This window comes from Nymphalis io, chromosome 4 (assembly GCF_905147045.1).
Source record: "Nymphalis io chromosome 4, ilAglIoxx1.1, whole genome shotgun sequence".
Taxonomy (NCBI): Eukaryota; Metazoa; Arthropoda; class Insecta; order Lepidoptera; family Nymphalidae; genus Nymphalis; species Nymphalis io.
Window position 1 is genome coordinate 5,293,458 of NC_065891.1, and position 22,795 is coordinate 5,316,252.

Here is a 22,795-nt window from a genome sequence, read left to right on the forward strand (position 1 = left end):
ATTTGTGTATAAAAATCAACCAATTATCTTTTAAAGCTCAAATAATTAAGAATATACTTAAGCACAACAGTCGTATGCTGTTCCTTGACTTAATTAGTAAACTCCGTATTTTCCTAACTACCTACATTCGGATAAAGAGACCTTAATATTTGTACAAACATTTTATTAATAATAACAAAAAACTATAATATATATATATATATATATATATATATATATATATATATATAATCTATCAAAGAGTGTAAAGTGTAATAATTATAATCTGTAATTTTTAAAACATTGACTTCGTTTTAATTAAAACCAAAATCGTTGGAGTTCAAGCAAAGAAGATTTTATATAATTAATAAAAATTTACGGCAGTTGAATTCACGTTCTGTTTCCCGATATCCCATTACCCAGCCTTTAAACGAATTAGTTGATCCCTCAAGCTATTAACCAGAGGATATTAGTCTTTATTTGGTAACAGAGTATAAGAAGATACCTCTTTACAACTATTGGATCTTGATTAACTCATTAACTGAACGTTCGATAAGAAATGGACAATGAAAACAAAATAATCACAGAGAAAAAATACATAGAAATACATATAAAGTTTAATACTTTGGGTACTAATATTGAAAATTTTTTTCTTTCATTTGTTACGCTTTCACATCTTAAAAACAGATCACGTATCACGCGTGCCATGCTACGGGCAGAAATGAGTATTTAATTAACATTAATAAAGTATACATGGCTATTTGCAGAGTTGAAAGCCATTCAAATTTAACTGATATAGATAAATCGGAACTTATAACTCGACGCTCCCAGATGACTCTAGTAAGCTATTAAAGTACTCAAGACGAGCTCGCGTTTCAGCGGCGACTCTAGTCAAATATTCAACCAAAGATAACTTTCCACTGAATATTCAGCGCTATACTCTAAAAGCTAATGCTATATTTATTTATCAAAAGACGCTAAATCAAATTCGATACAGAATACAAGCAACAATTTTCCAGTGAATATAGATGGAAATTTTGGCAAATACTAGGTGTATTTAGATTTTTATTTCTATTTCTCTTGATAGTTGACATCAAGCAGTATAAACGTTTATTGATATTCAATTACTTTTTGAATTACAATAACGACAGTATTTAGCCATTGCACTGTCATTGTTAAATGATATAAATGCTTCTTACCAATGACTTGGACAAAGTCTGATCCAATTCTAATGTCATTTGGCATACTCACTCATATAATATATTATGTACTGATCCTTTATGTAATACTAATTTATTTATTTAAACACTTTTTTATTAATAAAAAACTCATGACCTTGCTAAAGCAATTTTTGTAAGAAAGTAGTTATCGTTTACGTTAAAACTATTGCGTTGCTTGAAATTTATATAGCATGAGCTACAGACTTGGTCACTAGTCAAATATTCGAGCATTACGGAATCACTTGAGACGGCGCGGGTTCGATTGGGTTTGCATACTGGCCACTGCACCGCGACACTAATGTATTTGTGATTGCACTGCCATAGTGCCATAGATAGCTATTTAAAGTAAAATTTTGCTCGTTTCATTCGTATTTTTATTGGCCATATAATAATGGTAAGAAAATTTATAAAAAATATTTAATCTTTAACAGAAAATAAATATGGCAACGTGATGAAAAATGTTAATTTATTAGTAGTTTTCGTCCGCAGATTTGTTCGCGTTTAAAGGGGAGGGGGCACATGTAAGGTACGTATGTCCTTTTTTGCACCCCCGACAACCTGTATGATAAATTACATGTATGATAATTACCTAACAAACAAACCAACAGCTTAACTTTCTCATTTTGGTATTAGTAGATACCATAGAATTATTCGTTCTTTTGTCTTGTTATTTTAGCGGATAGTTTGTACGGCTGCAGATTTCGATGCAATTGAATTCTTCGGTTCTTATGAAAATAATTTGATGTATCATTACATTTGAAACCAAAACCATCGAAGAAACTGTACAAACTTCACGCTAGCAAAAGCCGCTAAGAAAAGTAAGCGCAATTTAAGAATCTAAAAGCACCATAATTCACAATAAAAATGTTGACAGTCAGCAGAGATTCTCAATTTGCTTCGCAATCCGCGAAAGCTCGTTTCGCCGCGTTATCGCCCGATATAACTAATTCCACGGCGTTACTTTAAAAAGTTGCGCTCCTATAAGCGGATAATCAGAAGTTTGGCTCCGAGCCGCGTTGTTGTCGCTGTCTAATCAAGTTCTAACGAGGTGGGTAAAAAATAAAGGAACCTACACAAACGTTTAAGAACTACTAGACGATCTAGAACTAATCACGACAAGATGAACAGAGTAAAAAATAACCGATAAACAAAGACATCCAATAAATTAATTACTTAATAAAAATATCGTGATACTGTTTATGATCTTATTTTTGTATGTTTGTGATCATTATCACATATATAACGCAATCAATATTATAATTTTATAAGCTGTCCTTTAATTTTGGTCGTGTCAAATTTTTCAAACGACGAACGATTATGCTGACTTTATGCATTTTTTTTTCTTTTGTATTGTAAGAGCTCAGGAATCAAAATATGCATACCTTAACGATACAAACAAAGATTAAAAATAACAAAGAAAAGAATGTACTCTTATTTGAAAATAATATTCTCTGGTTAATTTATTAAATATACAAATTTACTCAGAATTCATTATTCGTTACAAAATAACATCAATGACTTTTCCTGTATTCGTTTTTTAAATCTATTGTTTGATCACATTTTTATTTACGTTATTTACTTGCTGTGTTCATCAAAACTTAATTTAGTGTTAATCTTATTTACTTCAATAGCTATTTTATTTAAATATAAAAATGTACATTCACCTTAAATTTATTTGCACTTGCACCGTAATCGGACTTACGAAAGCAATTCTTAAAAGTGGGAAATATTTGACAGCTAGAATGTTATTCGAAAACAAAGTTTGATTATAATTAAATCTTTCGGTATAGTCAATTTTAGAAGCAATTATACTCGCTTAGAATTTAAAATACATTTCAATTACTTTGTACTACGTATTTCCTGTTCATAAATTTAATTTTTGGAATCATCATAAAAATGTACATTTCATTGCGGAATATTTTTTTAATCAGACAAAGGCTATATATTTCTATAATAGCAATTACTGAATGAGCTTTAAATCGATAACATTTAATTAATGAGCAGAATGTCGTTGTCAATTCGGATATAATTTTTTTTTACGTTTGTTATTTGATAACACCGTCGTTTACGAAATGATTTTGATTTTTTGTATGTGGTATTCCCGTTTGGTCTCATTTAAATTTAAAGAAAAAATACCTCACCTGAGAGCGAAAAAATAGTGGATAAAACTTTTATTATTATTATTTTTATGTATAAAACATTTGAAGGCGAAGAAATAAAAGTTTTTCAATTGCAAGGTCTATACGTATTTGACGTTATTATAGGTTAAAAGTTCGTCATACCCAGTTATTATACATATTTAAAGAATCATTAAATTAGATACACGCTTTACGTATTTCAAAGTCGATTACGATTTTTAATTGATCTTATTTCAGGTTTTATTATGACTTTTATTTTCGACGACTATACTAATTTTATACCTATAAACGAATTTAATCTTCAAACATAGCGTATTCTACATGTTAAGACTGAACGCTTAAAGCAGAGACGGAGACGAGTAATGAAACGATTGTGACATAAATCCTTTGGTCGATTTAAAGCCAATTTTATAGTGAAGGCATCGAGAGAGAGCGATAAAAATGCGGAATCCTTTCGAATGGAATTGCGTAGTGCAGCTCAGACAGGGTGTAATCTGCCTGCCTACAGAACCCAAACGCTCCCAAGAGTAGCGCCAGCGGTACTCACTAGTCATAGACTAAATTACAGCGCTCCACCAATACTCTGCCAATTGCATTAATTATGTTTTAAAAACGATATAAATGAAATGCTTTTATTATTTGTAAATTTTTGATTATATGTGTTCTCCCCATAATAATAATAATAATAATATAATAATATCCTGGGACAGACAATATAAAAGACAATATAAAAGAAATATTTTTTTATGAGATAGTAACGAAATCATATTTTTATCATTAATTTGGTTAATCTGTTCGCCCATCTTCCGAAACCGGGTAATTACCAAAATATGTAAAAAAATCTCGCTAATAACTCTTTCTGAGGATGCTAGCAGTTATAAACTCAGGCGGCAAGCGCATTAAAGTTGTGTTTAATCACTTCATTGTTTGTCACTTTGCCATCCTATTAGAGCTATGAGAGTAAATAAATTGAATATATCTACAAAAGTTTTTTCGCATATTCTTTTGACCTAAAATATTTCATTTTAACTAAAATGTTTAACTTCAATCGAAAAAGCCGCCTTTTTGGAATCGGTCAGAACACAATAATCATCACCAAAACAATTTTTCAAAAATAAATAAAAGAAAAAGTGTTTTATATAAGGATCATTCTCAGTGTAATACACTTTATTCAGTTCTGTTTAAATTTATCAAACATATTCTTTGACCGGTGCATGGAATCGCGCCAGAACTAAATGAAATTGAAATTAGCTTTCTCTCCCCAGAGCCACTCGCGGAATTTTCCAAAAATAAAAGCGTATTATATTTTAAAATAGATTTCAGTTTCGCCCCAGCAAATGGAAGACTGAAAAAAAATACTCACCAAGAAGGAAATGCAATTAAAAATTCTTTAGTAAGGTGAGTGTAAAAATTATATTCATTAACGAAGTCGTAATTAAATCATGCAACTGCATAACATTTTTAGAAATGCTGAAATTATTTGTATTGAATGTTGAGGTTTAAATTACACCACTAACAGCGATATGAATTTTTATCTTAAATTATTTGTATTTAACATCGTATTTAACATATTTTGAGGTACTAAAAAATAAAAAACTGAACAACGATTTACATTACAAACTGATCCGTTCTAAGAGATTTTAAGATTTTCAATACATCGTTTTGTATTTTGCATTTATGAATACAGTATGTTGGGAAGCAGAGTGTGGACGTATTCGAATTTTTGGATTCACATCGAATCTCTTGTAAAATTCAAATGTTTACTGGAATTTTGTTAGGGATGATCTACCGTAATAAAAATTGGGAGCGGATGACATTTGTATCTATATTATTGAAATTATCTTGCTGTATTTACTTGTTGCGTATTATGCTTACATTTCTTGTAATGTATTGTATATGTATATAATTATTATGCGTTATTAATATTTTTATTTTTTTTTCAGACTCATGTCATGCATGAGTTTAATAGTTAGTTCCCATAATCCAGATAAATGGATGTTCACTTATATTTCGGTAAATACTTTACTGATGTAGCCGTGGAGTACCGGCTTAGAATAGTACTCCCCCAATCTCATCCCGTGGGTGTCGTAAGAGGCGACTGAGGGACGGGGAAAAGGGGGGATGGGCAGCAGCGTCCCCCCTCCCATAAACATCTTACCCCCTACTGCGCTCGCCAACACGCCTGCCCAGCGCGGCGAGTATGGGCAAACCCCTCCCTTAATGGCAGATGCGCTCAAAAAAAGGCCCCCAGTTACCGGCAAGCCCGCTAGGCCCGACCAAGGTAGCGGTCGCGGTATCGGCAGGGCAGGGGGTGCTAAGAATCACCGGTTCACGGCAGGCTACCGTATAAAGCGACTGAAAATGGCAACGTATAATGGACGCTCGATGAGGCTGGACCATCACCTCGCCGAATTAGAAGTAGAGTTAAGTCATATAAACTGGCATATACTGGGGTTATCTGAAGTCCGAAGACAGAGGGAGGACACGATAACTCTAGAGTCCGGTAACTTACTCTACTTCCGCGAAGGTGATAACCTCTCCCAGGGTGGTGTCGGTTTTCTAGTCAAAAAGGATCTCATTAGCAGCATTGTGGAAATCAGTAGTGTGTCGAACCGGGTAGCGTACCTTGTCCTAAAACTTTCCGACAGGTACTCCCTGAAGGTCGTACAGGTATATGCGCCAACTTCGACATACTCTGATGATGTGGTCGAAGCGATGTACGAGGACATCGCAAAGGCCCTCAACGACACCTCGAGGGCCCACTACAATGTTGTTATGGGAGACTTTAATGCTAAAGTGGGAGTACAAGATAGCGGTGAATCGAAAGTCGGACCTTACGGCTTGGGCTGCAGAAATCACAGGGGGCAAATGCTGGTAAACTTTCTCGAAGCGCAGGGGCTTTTTTTGATGAATTCTTTCTTTCAAAAGAAGCCTCAGAGGAGGTGGACCTGGCGAAGCCCCGATAACGTGACAAGGAACGAGATAGACTTTATCATTTCGAATAAAAGGCACATATTTAGAGATGTTTCAGTGATCAACAGGTTTAATACCGGAAGTGATCACCGCTTGGTTCGAGGCACTCTAAATATCAACTTAAAAGCCGAAAGATGGAGAATGATGAGGTCTACTCTCCGACCTACCATGCTCCAAGCTGCTCAAGGCTCCGAAAAGTTCCAAATGGAACTTAAAAATCAATTCACCGCGTTGGAAACCATAAGCAGCATTGATGAGAGAACCGACACGCTGGTCAAAATACTGCAAAACACATCCCGCAAGTGTTTTCCGCCACAGAGAAGAGACAACGCACCAAAACTCTCTGCTGAGACACTCGAGCTCATGAGAAAACGACGAGAACTACCATCGTTTTTGTCAGATAAGGCCTTAAACCGAACAATAAAAACGCTGACGCGACGCGATCTCCGACGCTCCAATACCCGTGCCATCAAGGCTGCGATTGAGCAAAATCGGGGATCGAAAGTGTTCGCTCGCAAGTTTGGGAGGCCGCGTCTGACAAAACTTAAAACTGAAAATGGTGGGGTCGTTACCTCTAGGCCTGAGATTATCGGAGAAGTAGAGAGGTTCTATGGGCAGTTGTTCTCTTCAAGATCGGATAAACCCGTGGGAATCAGTATTGATGACCAGCGCGCCCCTCTTATGCGCCATTACTCCGAGGAGCTCCCGGTCGTTGACCAAGGAGAGATTAGGGCGGCTCTAGAACAGCTTAAAAACAACAAAGCTCCGGGAGATGACGGAATCACAACAGAGTTGCTTAAGGCAGGCGGGACTCCGGTCCTGAAAGAGCTAGCAAGCCTCTTCAATTCCGTCATCCAACATGGCAAGACCCCGGAAACGTGGAGCGGGAGTGGGGTGGTACTGTTTTTCAAGAAAGGTGATAAAACCCTCTTGAAAAACTACAGACCAATCTCCCTCCTGAGTCACGTGTATAAGCTGTTCTCAAGAGTCGTCACGAACCGTCTCGCCAGACGACTTGACGAGTTCCAGCCCCCAGAGCAAGCCGGCTTTCGATCAGGCTACAGCACCGTGGACCACATCCATACTGTTCGGCAGATTGTGCAGAAGACCGAAGAGTACAATCAGCCGCTGTGTATGGCATTTGTGGACTACGAGAAAGCCTTCGACTCCATCGAAACCTGGGCAGTGCTCGACTCATTGCAGAGATGTCATATCGATTGGAGATATATCGAGGTACTGAGATGTCTGTACAACGCCGCTACAATGACTGTCCACATCCAGGACTGTAAGACGAAGGCGATCCAACTGCGCAGAGGGGTGAGACAGGGGGATGTAATATCCCCGAAACTGTTCACCAACGCGTTGGAAGACGTTTTCAAAACGCTGGATTGGACTAGGTATGGAGTCAATGTTAACGGCGAGTCCATCTCACACCTTCGATTTGCCGACGATATCGTCATCATAGCAGAGTCGCTGGAACAACTCACCGAAATGCTGCGTAGCCTAGGCGAGTCTTCCCGGTGTGTCGGTCTCGGTATGAACTTGGACAAGACCAAGGTCATGTTCAATAGGCATGTCGTGCCGGGACCGATATACGTCGAGGGGAAACCTCTCGAAGTTGTTAGTGAATATACCTACCTAGGACAGATAATACAAGTCGGTAGGAACAACTTCGAGAAGGAAGCCGATCGAAGAATTCGCTTGGGATGGGCAGCATTTGGCAACCTTCGTCAAGTCCTCAAGTCGTCTATACCGCAATGTTTGAAGACGAAAGTCTTCAACCAATGCGTCTTACCTGCCATGACATACGGTGCCGAAACGTGGACACTAACTGCGGGACTAGTCCACAAATTCAAAGTCGCTCAGCGTGCTATGGAGCGAGCTATGCTCGGAGTATCTTTGAAGGATAAGATCAGAAATGAGATTATCCGGAAAAGAACCGGAGTCACCGACATAGCTTGCAAAATTAGCAGGCTGAAGTGGCAGTGGGCTGGTCACGTATGTCGTAGGACCGATGGCCGTTGGAGCAGACGAGTCCTAGAGTGGAGACCGCGAATCGGCAAGCGCAGCGTAGGGCGCCCTCCAGCCAGGTGGACCGACAACCTTAAGAAGGTGGCGGGCACCAACTGGATGCGGAAGGCGGAGGACAGGGAGCTTTGGCGCACCTTGGGAGAGGCCTATGTTCAGCAGTGGACAACGATTGGCTGTTGATTGATTGATTGATTGATTGATTGATTTACTGATATTATATAATCGGTCAACTTCAATTTTAATTATATACAAAACTTAAGAAAAAAATGACCATTTCATACATTTCAGCAAAATTGTAATAATTATAATTATTTTTAAATCTAAGATTAGTATGTAATACATGTCACATAGCAACCTTATTTGTGACAAACTATTTGGTAAAATTTCATCATAGCAAGGTTTAGATCCATGTCGCGAATACTCCGCATCAGCATACTTGATGACGCGTGGGAACCTCGCCATGAGCGTTGGGTTCTACGAGTAGATTGCTTTAAATGTAACCGATTTAAAAATGAAACGTTTTGAAATGTTTTATTATATGATAAGGTTTCATTTACGATTTTTATTGCCATAATAACATACTACTAATCCTTTTGATACTAGGATAACTGTGGTTAACAATGAATTTTATTTAACGTAATAACTAAGCAGTCAACAAATTCATTTTATAATTAAAAACAGCAACGGGGCCGTCAGCATATAAAATATATAAGTGATTTATCTTCGAGAATATTCTATAAATATCAGTCACACATTTAAACTTACATATTAACATGCATGCGAACAAAGATGCGAGTACGAATATGTTTTAATTAAACTTGCAAGAGCAAGCAGTAACTCTGCTAGAAACTTTTTAATTTATATTTATACTTCACTCGTTCCATAAAGTTGTTTGTAAATAATTATTATATTTATTTTTTGTTAAAGATTAGGTATATATCAAGATAAGATTATGTATAATTTCTTACAGAAGACCTCGTTACATATTATATCAATAACGAAGTTAAAGACATTCACTATTTTATAAATACTATTAAAAATATAATTCATATAGCGAATTTTCATGTACTTAATTTGTGTTTTTAAGTCATCTCGTGCTCGGCGGTGAAAGCAAACATTGTGACGAAACCTGCATGTGTCTAATTTATTTATTTATTTATAATAGCACACTTACAACATACATATACATTGAAAAGACTAATTTATAAAACAATAATAGTATTATCTAATATGCATGTCAATTACAAGTGTACATAGCACTTCCAGATTCATTTAATCAAATTCAAATTAAAAGTAACAAAAACTCATCAGTAATTTAAAAAAAATGTCAAAATTAAATAATAAATAATATCATTATTATAATAAAATATTATTCGGCGAAATCATAATTAAATATTATTAAAAGTATTAATTAAAATTAATCATGCATTTTATAATAATTAAGTAACTTATTTCTAAAGATTAAGGGAAAGTCACAAAAAATGTCAATGTCCGGAATTGATTAACGATATCGTTATATTTATTACACAACCATACTAAGGGAGCTTGTTTACCAATATGAGACTTTACGCAAGGAGTATGAAATATTTTGTGGGTGTGAGTACTTCTGTGTGCCCTAGACGGAACTGTTATCAGTATTCTTTCAATTAATTCTGAGTTGGTTAACTTATAGTTAATAATACTGTGTAGGAATTGAAGTTCTAACAATTCGCGCCTACTCCGAAGAGAAATCATATTAAATTTTGCCAAACGTTCTTTGTATAACTGTCTGTGCGAAAAATCCTTTTCATCAAAAGCAAGATGTTTCGTAAAGGCTCGTTGAATACTCTCAATACGCTGAGAGTGTACGCTATAAAGTGGATTCCATATAACACAGGCATACTCAAGACAGCTACGCACTAATGAATTGTAAAAGAGTAATTTAGTTTTCCCTAAAAAGCCTTGAGTGTTCCGCTTGATGAAACCAAGATTTTGAGCAGCTTTAACAACTATATTATCAACATGAGTTACAAAAGTTAGACGCCAGTCAATAGTGACTCGTAAGTCTTTAATTTGCGATAACGTTTGTAATATTTTATTTTCAATTGAGTAACTAGAAACAAGCGGTTTTTTCTTACGACTAAAATTTTATATGAAAACATTTGCCTCCATTAAGAGTCATATTGTTGAGATGACACCATGCAATAATATTATTGAGGTCGTATTGTATTAAAACTATGTCTGAATTGGTTTTTCTGCTATGTATATTTTGAGATCGTCTGCAAACAATGAACACTTACAATACTTTATATTCTCAGTTATATCGTTAATAAAAACAAGAAAAAAGAGAGAACCCAAATGTTAGCCCTGTGAAACCCCACTTTTAGCAAAATATATCTGAGATTCGAACCCAATTACGGCAACTGTAAGAGATCTTTGTGTCAAATATGACTGAAACCATCTAAGTAGAGTAGTTCCAAGGCCATACTGATGTAATTTTTTAAGAAGTATTTGATGGTTTACTTTGTCAAATGCGTTGCTGAAATCAGTATATCTATCAGCATATATATATATATATATATATATATATATATATATATATCTCTCCCACCTATCTATGTCCCCCCTGTCCATCGCTAATGCCAAGTTTGAAGTAAAAAGTGTTAGATTAGTTTGAACTGATAACCCGTCTCTAAAACCGTGTTGCGAATGTGTGATGATGTTTTTAAAATGTTTATTAAGCAAGGGATACACAATGCTCTCAAACAGCTTAGAAAGACAGAAAATGATGGAGATTGGACGGTAGTTCTTAATGTCCGATCGGTCTCCTTTTTTATAAACTGGTACTATTCGAGCTTTTTTCTTTCCTTTTCCTCGGGGAAAATACCGTTTTTAATAGAATTATTAAAAATTAACGTCAATGGAAAAGCTAGAGCAGAGCCGCATCAATTTTATGAAAATAGGTGGAATTCCGTCTGAACCCGCACCTTCTTGAGGATCTAATGATTTAATTTTTCTTAAAACCTTTGCTTCATTAAATGTTATTTTAGTAAGTGTTGTAATGTTGTAATGTGAGTTATATGTGTGTGAAGTGTAATGTACATTATCGTGTGTATAGATTCATTAGGATAAACAGAAGAAAAGTGGCTTGCGAAAAGGTTGGCTGTTTCTACTCCGGAACTAGTGCTAATGCCACCCAACGACATAGATGCAGGTAAAAAATTTACGTTACGTTTGCTTTAATAGTAAGTCGGATTCTTGTGAATATTATATTCGACATTTCTTTTGTGGTTATTATAACAACTATCAAATAAATCATGGCATGACTACGCAATATTTGAAATTCAAGTTTATCCCTAGGGTTACCATATTTACGATGTTTGGTACGGAGTTTCTCTTTCTCCTTGAGTAACTTAGTAACGTTGTGTTTGAACCATTTAGGATACTTAGATATCCGTAATTTTCGCTTAGGTACTAATCGCTCTATTATTTCATACAGAGTGCTGTAAAGTATCTCTGTCATGGCATTAACGTTATTGCAATTTGAAATTTTTTAGTACCAATCTACTATATTATTTAATTCGTTACCAATCTCTGCATAATCAGCCTTATAAAAATTGTGTCGTATACAGACTTTGGGTCGGATGTATGATATATGAGGGTACGAGACACTTATTAACAGATTAGGATGATACTGATCTAGTATACTTAATAAGTCAAGAGGCTTAGCCACCGTTACATTAACCATATTACTAATTACCAAGTCTAAGACTCTGTCATCACAATTCTTAATATTGTTGTACTGGTGCAAGTCGTTAGCAGACATGAAATCAATTAACAAGTTATGATAATTTGATGGAATCATATACGTACAATCATCGCCTATTACTATTACACCATCAATTTGATTACTAACAACATCTATATTTTCAAAAAAATTTTTAGCATTTTCTACTTTTACCGGAGATGGTAGGTATACAACACAAAGACCGACTTTTTTAACCGAATAATCACTGGTTATGTCTAATATAACCCACATCATTTCATTGTCAGTCTCCCAATGACATACTCGGCAAGAAAAAATATCTTTAGATATAGCAATTAATACGCCTCCTCCTTCTTTTTTTGAGAGTTCCGAACAAAAACGATCCTTCCTATATGCTATATAGTGCGAATCAAACAGCTCATTTCTGGAGATTGTGGAGTTCAACCATGTTTCAGTAAAAACTACAACTTTATAATTAGAATTTTTCAGGATTCTGCTACATGTGTATTCATACAGTTTGGTGTATGAATACACATGTATTTCTCAAAGGGAGAGGAGATCTTAGCCCAGCAGTGGGACAGTCACTTTACTCTTATATACAATTTATGGTAACCGTATATTCCACAAACCATTTTATAGCATTCTATATATTATCATTCCGTATCTATAAAGTCAGTAATCTTAGCCTCGCGATATTTACGCACGGACGCGCAAAAAGCCCGCACGAAAAACTAACACACGCCGTTTGCTGACCATACGTGCATCTTCACATAGAGATAAAATACAGTCAGCATAACAAAACGGATGCGGTAGTCAATTTATACAATCGTACTGGCATTTTGTTATAGTTTTATTTATATAGACGAGCCGGTTGGCGTGATTGGTGGATTGGCCTTTCACGCCGAAGGTTGTGGGTACGATTGCCACCCAGGACAGACATTTGTGTGTATGAACATGTCTGTTTGACTTGAGTCTGGGTGTAACTTGATTATTTATAAAAAAATGATTTCAAAATAACAGGCAAATAAGTGAAACCGTATATTCATTTCCGTGTTACTTTTGAACCAAAGTTATTAAACAAATTAGTTTTCCTCGAGTAAATATTGCTAAGTAGAACGTCAAGCTAATATTATAAAAGTAAATTGTAGTAGGTGCTAGTATGTGTTACAACCGATAACATTCACCGATTATTTTAATAGCCCATAAATATCCGAAAAATATTTTATAAATATTACAATATATATCTCATGTAAAACAAATACATCTTTATTGAGCTTATTTTGTGATAAACAGAAATATCCTTCTAAAAACACAGGACCTCTAGATGTGGAGATTCGCCAAACTTTGAATTACCGAAAATCGGTGCAATTACGAAACTTTCGAAATAACAAATTAAAAATCTTTTATAAAATAAAAAGTTGCCACATCCAAAATAAATATAACGTATATCAGTTACAATACAAGTCACGAGGTGAATTAATGCATTTTAGGTATTCAAGACAGGGTGTTGGTTATTTCGCTCCCGTTAAAAGCGCAGTCGTGCGCATTACCACTAGCGCAACCATAGTGTTGCCAGTAGTTAGTAAATGAATAGTACTTTTCTATATAGTTTACAAAACTACAAGTACCAACCTAATTAGCACGCGTTCACTCAAGTTAAGCAAACAACGCTGCCGCTTACAGATTCTTGACAAAGGTTTTATTTTTAGAAACCTTTTAATTTACTATACACTCGATCCAACTCGCTTTAGGGGAAAAGTTAACTAGATTTTCTGACATCAGATCATCATTGCAAGTTCAGCGTAAGGTCATCACGGAGACTATTCCTGGCAGACTTAACGATGTTTGAAAACATACGATCTTGTTATAGATAAAAAATAATGCCGTCTTACGTAGGCAAGTAAAAGATATTTCAGCAAAATTCTAATAAATTTAAGGTATTTTATGCAAAAAGCATATTACATAGAAGGAGTATGTGAAAAATAGATTATAATTCTGAATTTTATAAAATTTTCATTTGTGTAATATTGTTTACACATACATACATTATATATAGATGGTTCAAACCACGCTGGGTTTTTTTTTCAATGATTACAATGCAAGTGTGCAATGTAAGCTGTAATAGTGGGGACCGTCTTTGTGGATTGAACTAATTATAATGGATCCCCAATGACTAAAAAAGTTTCTCCGCACTTTTTTTAGGTATTTGCAATTTTCTTATAAATTGAAGACATGAATCCCATCCGTCTATTCACGTACTTTATAAACACGAAAATTGGTAAGCATTAACATCGGGGCAGATACAACTATTTGCCATTCCGCTCTAGCTCGCTCCAGGTCATGCTGATTTTATCGCCTTTACTACGAGCAAACGCTGCCAGGTCCATTTGGGGCAGCCAACCGTACACCGGCCCCGCAAATTCCGATCCAGAGCAGTATGGCCTATCCAACTTTATTTGCGACAACTGATTTGTGGATCGAATGGATCGTCATTTATTCATTTATTTTCTAAAGGTATGTTGAAGATTGTGTCAAAACAAGAATCCCAGGATTTGACGACAATGGTTTAGAAAGAATTGAACCTTGTGATCATGCTTTGTGGTTTTCCGGATCGCGCCCGTTGTTTATGTTAGTGTTGCTTTGGCTTGGCAATCTGTTCGTTGCCTTACGATTAAATTATTCTCCAAATTTTATAGTGACCTTGTAACATGTTTATTACTCACTTGCGAGATCAAAATATTTGATTTTCGATTTCAACTTGGATAAGGAATTGTAAGTTAAGTGACAATAAGTCATAACTCACAGTTGACATTCTATTATGAATTATATTATCATTAAACTTTATTTTTTCTAACTTACATTATTATATAACACGAATATTCGTATTTAACAAAGTCGTCGGTCATTCAAACAAAAACACTATTTTAAAACATAATAATTTTATTGCTTTTAACAAAATTGCCAATCAATGAAAATATTAAATATATAATATACACAAGATAATATTTAATTAAAAAAAATACAATTTACTATGCTTAATATAAATATATATTTGTAATATCTTCCTTATTTCTTATAAATATATATATATTTAATCTGGTGGTATTTTTTTCAATATTTATAAAGTGCCTAAAAATTTTGGTATTACCAGCGTAAGATACTTCAATAACTCAATATAAATATGAGCAGAAGGGCCGATGTCATCAGATAATTCAAACAAAAAATTGAAAATTGAAAGTTGCCTTCTTTCTTACTCCTAATAAATAGGGTGCTAAATTTCTAAATATTCATTTCAACAAACTATTTTTAAAAGCATGTTAATCTTTATACTAAAGAAAACCCCATCTAAAACTATTAAAACATTTTATTTGCAATCTATGGATCGAATACTCCAGTCAATTACTCTTCACTTTTCTATCCCTTAGGAGGCTGGAGATAAAGAACTCTCCAGCTCTATACGAGGACCTAACTAGTGGTCCGCTGGCTGTGTACAGGAAGCCCAGTTTGTTGCCAAGCTCCTCCCATTCCTTGAATTTGGCTGGTGTGACGTATTCGTGCACTTTGAGGTGACGTTTCGTTGGTTGCATGTATTGGCCGAGTGTAACACAATCTACTCCTACGGCCCTGAGATCTGAAAACGATAAGACATATGTACCTAACGAAGTTTTAGATAGAACCTGAAAATTTTAAAGATTTTTTTTATAATACAGGTAAACGGACATAAGGGCTACCTTATAGTATCGACCTATACACTCCTATTAGAGCCAATTGGCCCTGTGAAATATGTTTGGTTAACATATTTTTCTTTACATCGCCAATGCGCTAATTTTTGTTCATAAGTCCATTTTGTATAATAATATTTGAAGGAGAAATATTGAAAAATGTCGAGGACTTGTTGGCAAATAACTTATGTGAAACTGGAATAATTAAAAATAACAATTAATTATTCAAAGCTAATATATAAGGGATAATTATAATATATATGGGATGTTTCGTTATACATTTTGAATAAATATATTCTATCTATTATATGATGATAAATCTAAATTAATAAAAACAAAGAAAAAATATATTGACACAAACAAGACATCAAAAACCTATCAATTTAATTCTTACTCAAACACTGTCATAATGTGTTTATATGAAATTTCAAAATTGCAGGGAAATCCCCCTTTCATACATATTCGATATTTAAAATACACCGGCACTAAAAGATCTTTTAATAACTGTTACCTTTCATCGTTTGTTCCACTTGTTGGTCAGTTTCGCCGAGGCCCAGCATGATGGAGGATTTCGTTATCAGATCTGGGTTTATCTCCTTTGCCGTCTCTAAGACTTTGAGCGTCTGCCTATATCTGTAATAATAAAAAATTATGCAACAAAATGAAAACTGGAGCATTCATTTAAAACTGTACACCCATCTACTGTACATGTAGCATTCATTTAATAAATTAAAATAACGCATGTATATTTAAAAAAATATTAGTATAGCAGATACCGGTGCAGACTTCGAACAGGCAAGATGAAGGTGTTCCCTATGATATTTTTGTCTACATAATGACATTTTATTATAAGCAGATATTACAATATGTACTATTATATAGTAGTTAATATATTCAACCAAATTGTGCTCGACGTATTTGTGCCGTGGAGTACCGGCTTAGAATAGTACTTCCCCAATCCCATCCCGTGGGTGTCGTAAGAGGCGACTGAGGGACGGGGGAAAAGGGGGGATGGGCAGCAGCGTCCCCCCTCCCATAAACATCTTACCCCCCTACTGCGCTCGCCAACACGCCTGCCCAGCGCGGCGAGTATGGGCAAACCCCTCCCTTAATGGCAGTTGCGCCCAAAAAAAAGGCCCCCAGTTACCGGCAAGCCCGCTAGGCCCGACCAAGGTAGCGGTCGCGGTATCGGCAGGGCAGGGGGTGATAAGAATCACCGGTTCACGGCAGGCTACCGTATAAAACGACTGCACATGGCAACGTATAATGGACGCTCGATGAGGCTGGACGATCACCTCGCCGAATTAGAAGTAGAGTTAAGTCATATAAACTGGCATATACTGGGGTTATCTGAAGTCCGAAGACAGGGGGAGGACACGATAACTCTAGAGTCCGGTAACTTACTCTACTTCCGCGAAGGTGATAACCTCTCCCAGGGTGGTGTCGGTTTTCTAGTCAAAAAGGATCTCATTAGCAGCATTGTGGAAATCAGTAGTGTGTCAAACCGGGTAGTGTACCTTGTCCTAAAACTTTCCGACAAGTACTCCCTGAAGGTCGTACAGGTATATGCGCCAACTTCGACATACTCTGATGATGTGGTCGAAGCGATGTACGAGGACATCGCAAAGGCCCTCAACGACACCTCGAAGGCCCACTACAATGTTGTTATGGGAGACTTTAATGCTAAAGTGGGAGTACAAGATAGCGGTGAATCGAAAGTCGGACCTTACGGCTTGGGCTGCAGAAATCACAGGGGGCAAATGCTGGTAAACTTTCTCGAAGCGCAGGGGCTTTTTTTGATGAATTCTTTCTTTCAAAAGAAGCCTCAGAGGAGGTGGACCTGGCGAAGCCCCGATAACGTGACAAGGAACGAGATAGACTTTATCATTTCGAATAAAAGGCACATATTTAGAGATGTTTCAGTGATCAACAGGTTTAATACCGGAAGTGATCACCGCTTGGTTCGAGGCACTCTAAATATCAACTTAAAAGCCGAAAGATCGAGAATGATGAGGTCTACTCTCCGACCTACCATGCTCCAAGCTGCTCAAGGCTCCGAAAAGTTCCAAATGGAACTTCAAAATCAATTCACCGCGTTGGAAACCATAAGCAGCATTGATGAGAGAACCGACACGCTGGTCAAAATACTGCAAAACACATCCCGCAAGTGTTTTCCGCCACAGTGAAGAGACAACGCACCAAAACTCTCTGCTGAGACACTCGAGCTCATGAGAAAACGACGAGAACTACCATCGTTTTTGTCAGATAAGGCCTTAAATCGAATAATAAAAACGCTGACGCGACGCGATCTCCGACGCTCCAATACCCGTGCCATCAAGGCTGCGATTGAGCAAAATCGGGGATCGAAAGTGTTCGCTCGCAAGTTTGGGAGGCCGCGTCTGACAAAACATAAAACTGAAAATGGTGGGGTCGTTACATCTAGGCCTGAGATTGTCGGAGAAGTAGAGAGGTTTTATGGGCAGTTGTTCTCTTCAAGATCGGATAAACCCGTGGGAATCAGTATTGATGACCAGCGCGCCCCTCTTATGCGCCATTACTCCGAGGAGCTCCCGGTCGTTGGCCAAGGAGAGATTAGGGCGGCTTTCGAACAGCTTAAAAACAACAAAGCTCCGGGAGATGACGGAATCACAACAGAGTTGCTTAAGGCAGGCGGAACTCCGGTCCTGAAAGAGCTAGCAAGCCTCTTTAATTCCGTCATCCAACATGGCAAGACCCCGGAAACGTGGAGCGGGAGTGAGGTGGTACTGTTTTTCAAGAAAGGTGATAAAACTTTCTTGAAAAACTACAGACCAATCTCCCTCCTGAGTCACGTGTATAAGCTGTTCTCAAGAGTCGTCACGAACCGTCTCGCCAGACGACTTGACGAGTTCCAGCCCCCAGAGCAAGCCGGCTTTCGATCAGGCTACAGCACCGTGGACCACATCCATACTGTTCGGCAGATTGAGCAGAAGACCGTAGAGTACAATCAGCCGCTGTGTATGGCATTTGTGGACGACGAGAAAGCCTTCGACTCCATCGAAACCTGGGCTGTGCTCGACGCATTGCAGAGATGTCATATCGATTGGAGATATATCGAGGTACTGAGATGTCTGTACAACGCCGCTACAATGACTGTCCACATCCAGGACTGTAAGACGAAGGCGATCCCACTGCGCAGAGGGGTGAGACAGGGGGATGTAATATCCCCGAAACTGTTCACCAACGCGTTGGAAGACGTTTTCAAAACGCTGAATTGGACTAGGTATGGAGTCAATGTAAGCGGCGAGTACATCTCACACCTTCGATTTGCCGACGATATCGTCATCATAGCAGAGTCGCTGGAACAACTCACCGAAATGCTGCGTAGCCTAGGCGAGTCTTCCCGGTGTGTCGGTCTCGGTATAAACTTGGACAAGACCAAGGTCATGTTCAATAGGCATGTCGTGCCGGGACCGATATACGTCGAGGGGAAACCTCTCGAAGTTGTTAGTGAATATACCTACCTAGGACAGACAATACAAGTCGGTAGGAACAACTTCGAGAAGGAAGCCGATCGAAGAATTCGCTTGGGATGGGCAGCATTTGGCAACCTTCGTCAAGTCCTCAAGTCGTCTATACCGCAATGTTTGAAGACGAAAGTCTTCAACCAATGCGTCTTACCTGCCATGACATACGGTGCCGAAACGTGGACACTAACTGCGGGACTAGTCCACAAATTCAAAGTCGCTCAGCGTGCTATGAAGCGAGCTATGCTCGGAGTATCTTTGAAGGATAAGATCAGAAATGAGATTATCCGGAAAAGAACCAGAGTCACCGACATAGCTTGCAAAATTAGCAGGCTGAAGTGGCAGTGGGCTGGTCACGTATGTCGTAGGACCGATGGCCGTTGGAGCAGACGAGTCCTAGAGTGGAGACCGCGAATCGGCAAGCGCAGCGTAGGGCGCCCTCCAGCCAGGTGGACCGACGACCTTAAGAAGGTGGCGGGCACCAACTGGGTGCGGAAGGCGGAGGACAGGGAGCTTTGGCGCACCTTGGGAGAGGCCTATGTTCAGCAGTGGACAACGATTGGCTGTTGATTGATTGATTGATTGAAATTGTGCTACGATCCCTCCGACATTAATCATGACTTATTTTTCGCAGAATTCAAATTTTTTTATTTATTTACATATTTTGAAACCAAACAATACTATAAAATAATAATGAACGTAATTCCCTAATTGTATAATACATTTTAAACATAATATATCAAGCAAGTCAAAAGCCAATGAATGGTGTTGTCAAAAAAGGATAAATTATGTATTTAATAAGAGTAAGAATTGAGGCTCTTAAATTTTGGATCGCACGTTCGTACAAACGCGTTTGTCAATTATTTATTGTGTGAATAAATATACTTTCATAGAAATGCCAAAAAAAACTCAACGACTCCACATTGCGCAGAACTCGATTTTTCAGTGCGGCAGTGATAGTATTCCTTCACCGGTCATACGGTGAAGGAAAACATCGTGAGGAAACCTGCATGTGTACAATTTCACTGAAATTCTGCCACATGTGTATTCCACCAACCCGCACTGGAGCAGCGTAATGAAATAAGCTCCAAACCTTCTCCTCAAAAAGGGAGAGGAGGCCTTTAGCCCAGCAGTAGGACATTCACATGCTGTTACGGCAGTGATAGTATTACTTTTATTTATTTATTATTTTTTCCATTTACAATTTATGAAATAAAATATTTTTACATACCCAGCTCGTTTGTCTCTCACAAATGGAGTGAGTCGTTCCACTGTCTCAATGTTATGAGCAAACACGTCCAAACCACAATTTGCTATAGTTCCTATACTGTCGCGGTTACCACGAAAATCGGGTACGAGGCATTCTACAAGGATTTCTTGGTTTCTGAAAAAACAAAGTTTGTAGACTAAGACTAGACTTGTGGACTAGTTATATGGAGAATCTTTTTTTCAAATTATTTTTCAATATGTTCAAAAATAGATTTGAGTTATGGCAGGCAATCCAGCCTAAAACCGTTTTCCGTCCGACTTTTACGGCCTTGGGATTAATTCTCTGCCTCCACACTCAAGTAGGAGACGTGCTTTACAAAATTTCCCCTACTTGGCTCTGATGACAACCATGGGTTGAAATGAGGTGGTGCTATCAAGATTAATTATTGTTTACTTCCATTTTATATAATCAAGACTTAAGATTAAGTAAGAAGTTTGAACGCTCAATTTATTTTTAATAATTACATATTTTTCAAACAATGTTTTTACTTCAATGATTTAGTATTTAATAACACGAAACACTTACTGTTTCTTAATTTCTCTAACGGTTTCAGCTATATGGGATGAACCTCCATCAGGCAAATCTAGAAACAATATAGAACAAGTATTAAAATAACAAATTTTATTATAACAGATTAAAAATAAAAATAATCAAATTGTTCATATTATCTACACCATTTAAAAATAGAAAATTTCTCACCATCTCTGTCAACAGAAGTAAGCACAATGTAGCCAAGGCCCCACTCATATATTGCTTTAGCAGTATTTCTTGGTTCATCTGGGTCCAAGGGAGGTGGGGCTCTAGATGTTTTCACTGAGCAAAACATACAGCCACGTGTGCAGGTGTCGCCCATAAGCTACAATAAAAAAATACATAGTAATAAAGATATATTTATATATTAAATATAAAAGATACCAATAAAATGGGAAATGTTTAAAAAAAATTACCATAATAGTTGCCGTAGATGTGCCATGCTTCCCACCACTCCAGCATTCTCCAATGTTAGGACACCTGGCTTCTTCACAGACTGTACTCAGTTTAAGGCTTCGTAATTGTTCCTTAAGAGCACTGAATTTAGAACCTGTAATTAATAGTTTCAATCAATCAATCAATATGTTAGCTTTAAAAGATCAAACCACTAGTCAAATTCTTCCTAATGTTTTCATCATATTCTATTATATTTGAGAAAGGAAGAGAAATTTTGTTTCTCATATTACTGAGAAATAAAGTTTTTTTAACCAATATTCAGCTATTTTTTTTCTTGTTTAAGGTCTTCTTTTTATAAATAGTTCTCTTTTTATAATTAGCAATGGCTAATATATATATTACTTAAGCATAGGTTGATAAAATTATTGTTTGATTTTGCAAACCTGTGGGTATTGAAGTCTTTAACCAAGGTGGCAGTCGTAATCTCTCAGACTCTCCCCTCTCTCTTTTCAATTTTCCTTCATATTCATCCCAGTTCTTAGGCCTATCCTCAGATATGAAATCTCCTAAGCCAGGTCCTTCTCTCAACTTCTCTCGAATGACGTCTAGCTTACTGGAATATGCATATTGTTGGACCTGAAATATAATTTAAATAACACATTTATTAAGGATTAAGGCTAGTGACTATTTTACAATAAAACTTTCTAATTCGAAAAGATCATTTTAGATAAAAAGAGAGTTTGTTTCCTGTCAAATAATAATGAACCTTCAAATCTAATTCTAATTCATAACAGCATTCTTTTCTCTATTAATATATTTTTGTACTTTATTTTTAATGTCAATAATCAACATAGTATTTACGGTTTTAACAGCCTATCCTAAAATCTTATTTAATTGATTACAATTATGATGAAACTTTGGTTTAGTACTTAATTATTTTAATCGTAAGGGTGATAAATCAAAAACATTTAAATAAAAATTTAAATCGTAATTACCTCATGACGTTTTGGTACTAAATTTAGACTTTTTCTTAACATTTTAGTTTGTGTTTTAGATAAGAAGTGAAACTCAATGATAACAAGAACATCCCAGGGCCTCACAGGCAAGAAATGTAATTCTGACTGATTAACCTAATCAAAAACTACACAACACGAGTTCACAAGTCATTAACACATAACAAATTTTATCTTTAATTTAACATCAATACTAAATCAAATAATGGTCAAATATTATTAGAATAGACGTCATAATACAGACGTCATAATAAAGTCACACTCTCTTGTA

General features: G+C 36.6%; 1 protein-coding gene across 1 annotated transcript; it reads right to left on the minus strand.

Moving 5' to 3' along the window:
- Positions 1–15,448: 15,448 nt before the first annotated feature.
- LOC126781708 (lipoyl synthase, mitochondrial) lies at positions 15,449–22,759 on the minus strand. The gene is made up of 8 exons (XM_050506694.1): positions 22,507–22,759; positions 21,955–22,147; positions 21,532–21,665; positions 21,284–21,440; positions 21,110–21,167; positions 20,546–20,698; positions 16,320–16,441; positions 15,449–15,717 (listed from the first exon to the last, which is right to left on the minus strand). The coding sequence occupies exons 1-8, from the start codon at positions 22,546–22,548 to the stop codon at positions 15,482–15,484; spliced, it is 1,095 nt and encodes a 364-aa protein (XP_050362651.1). The 5' UTR covers positions 22,549–22,759; the 3' UTR covers positions 15,449–15,481.
- Between the last annotated feature and the right edge of the window lie 36 nt (positions 22,760–22,795).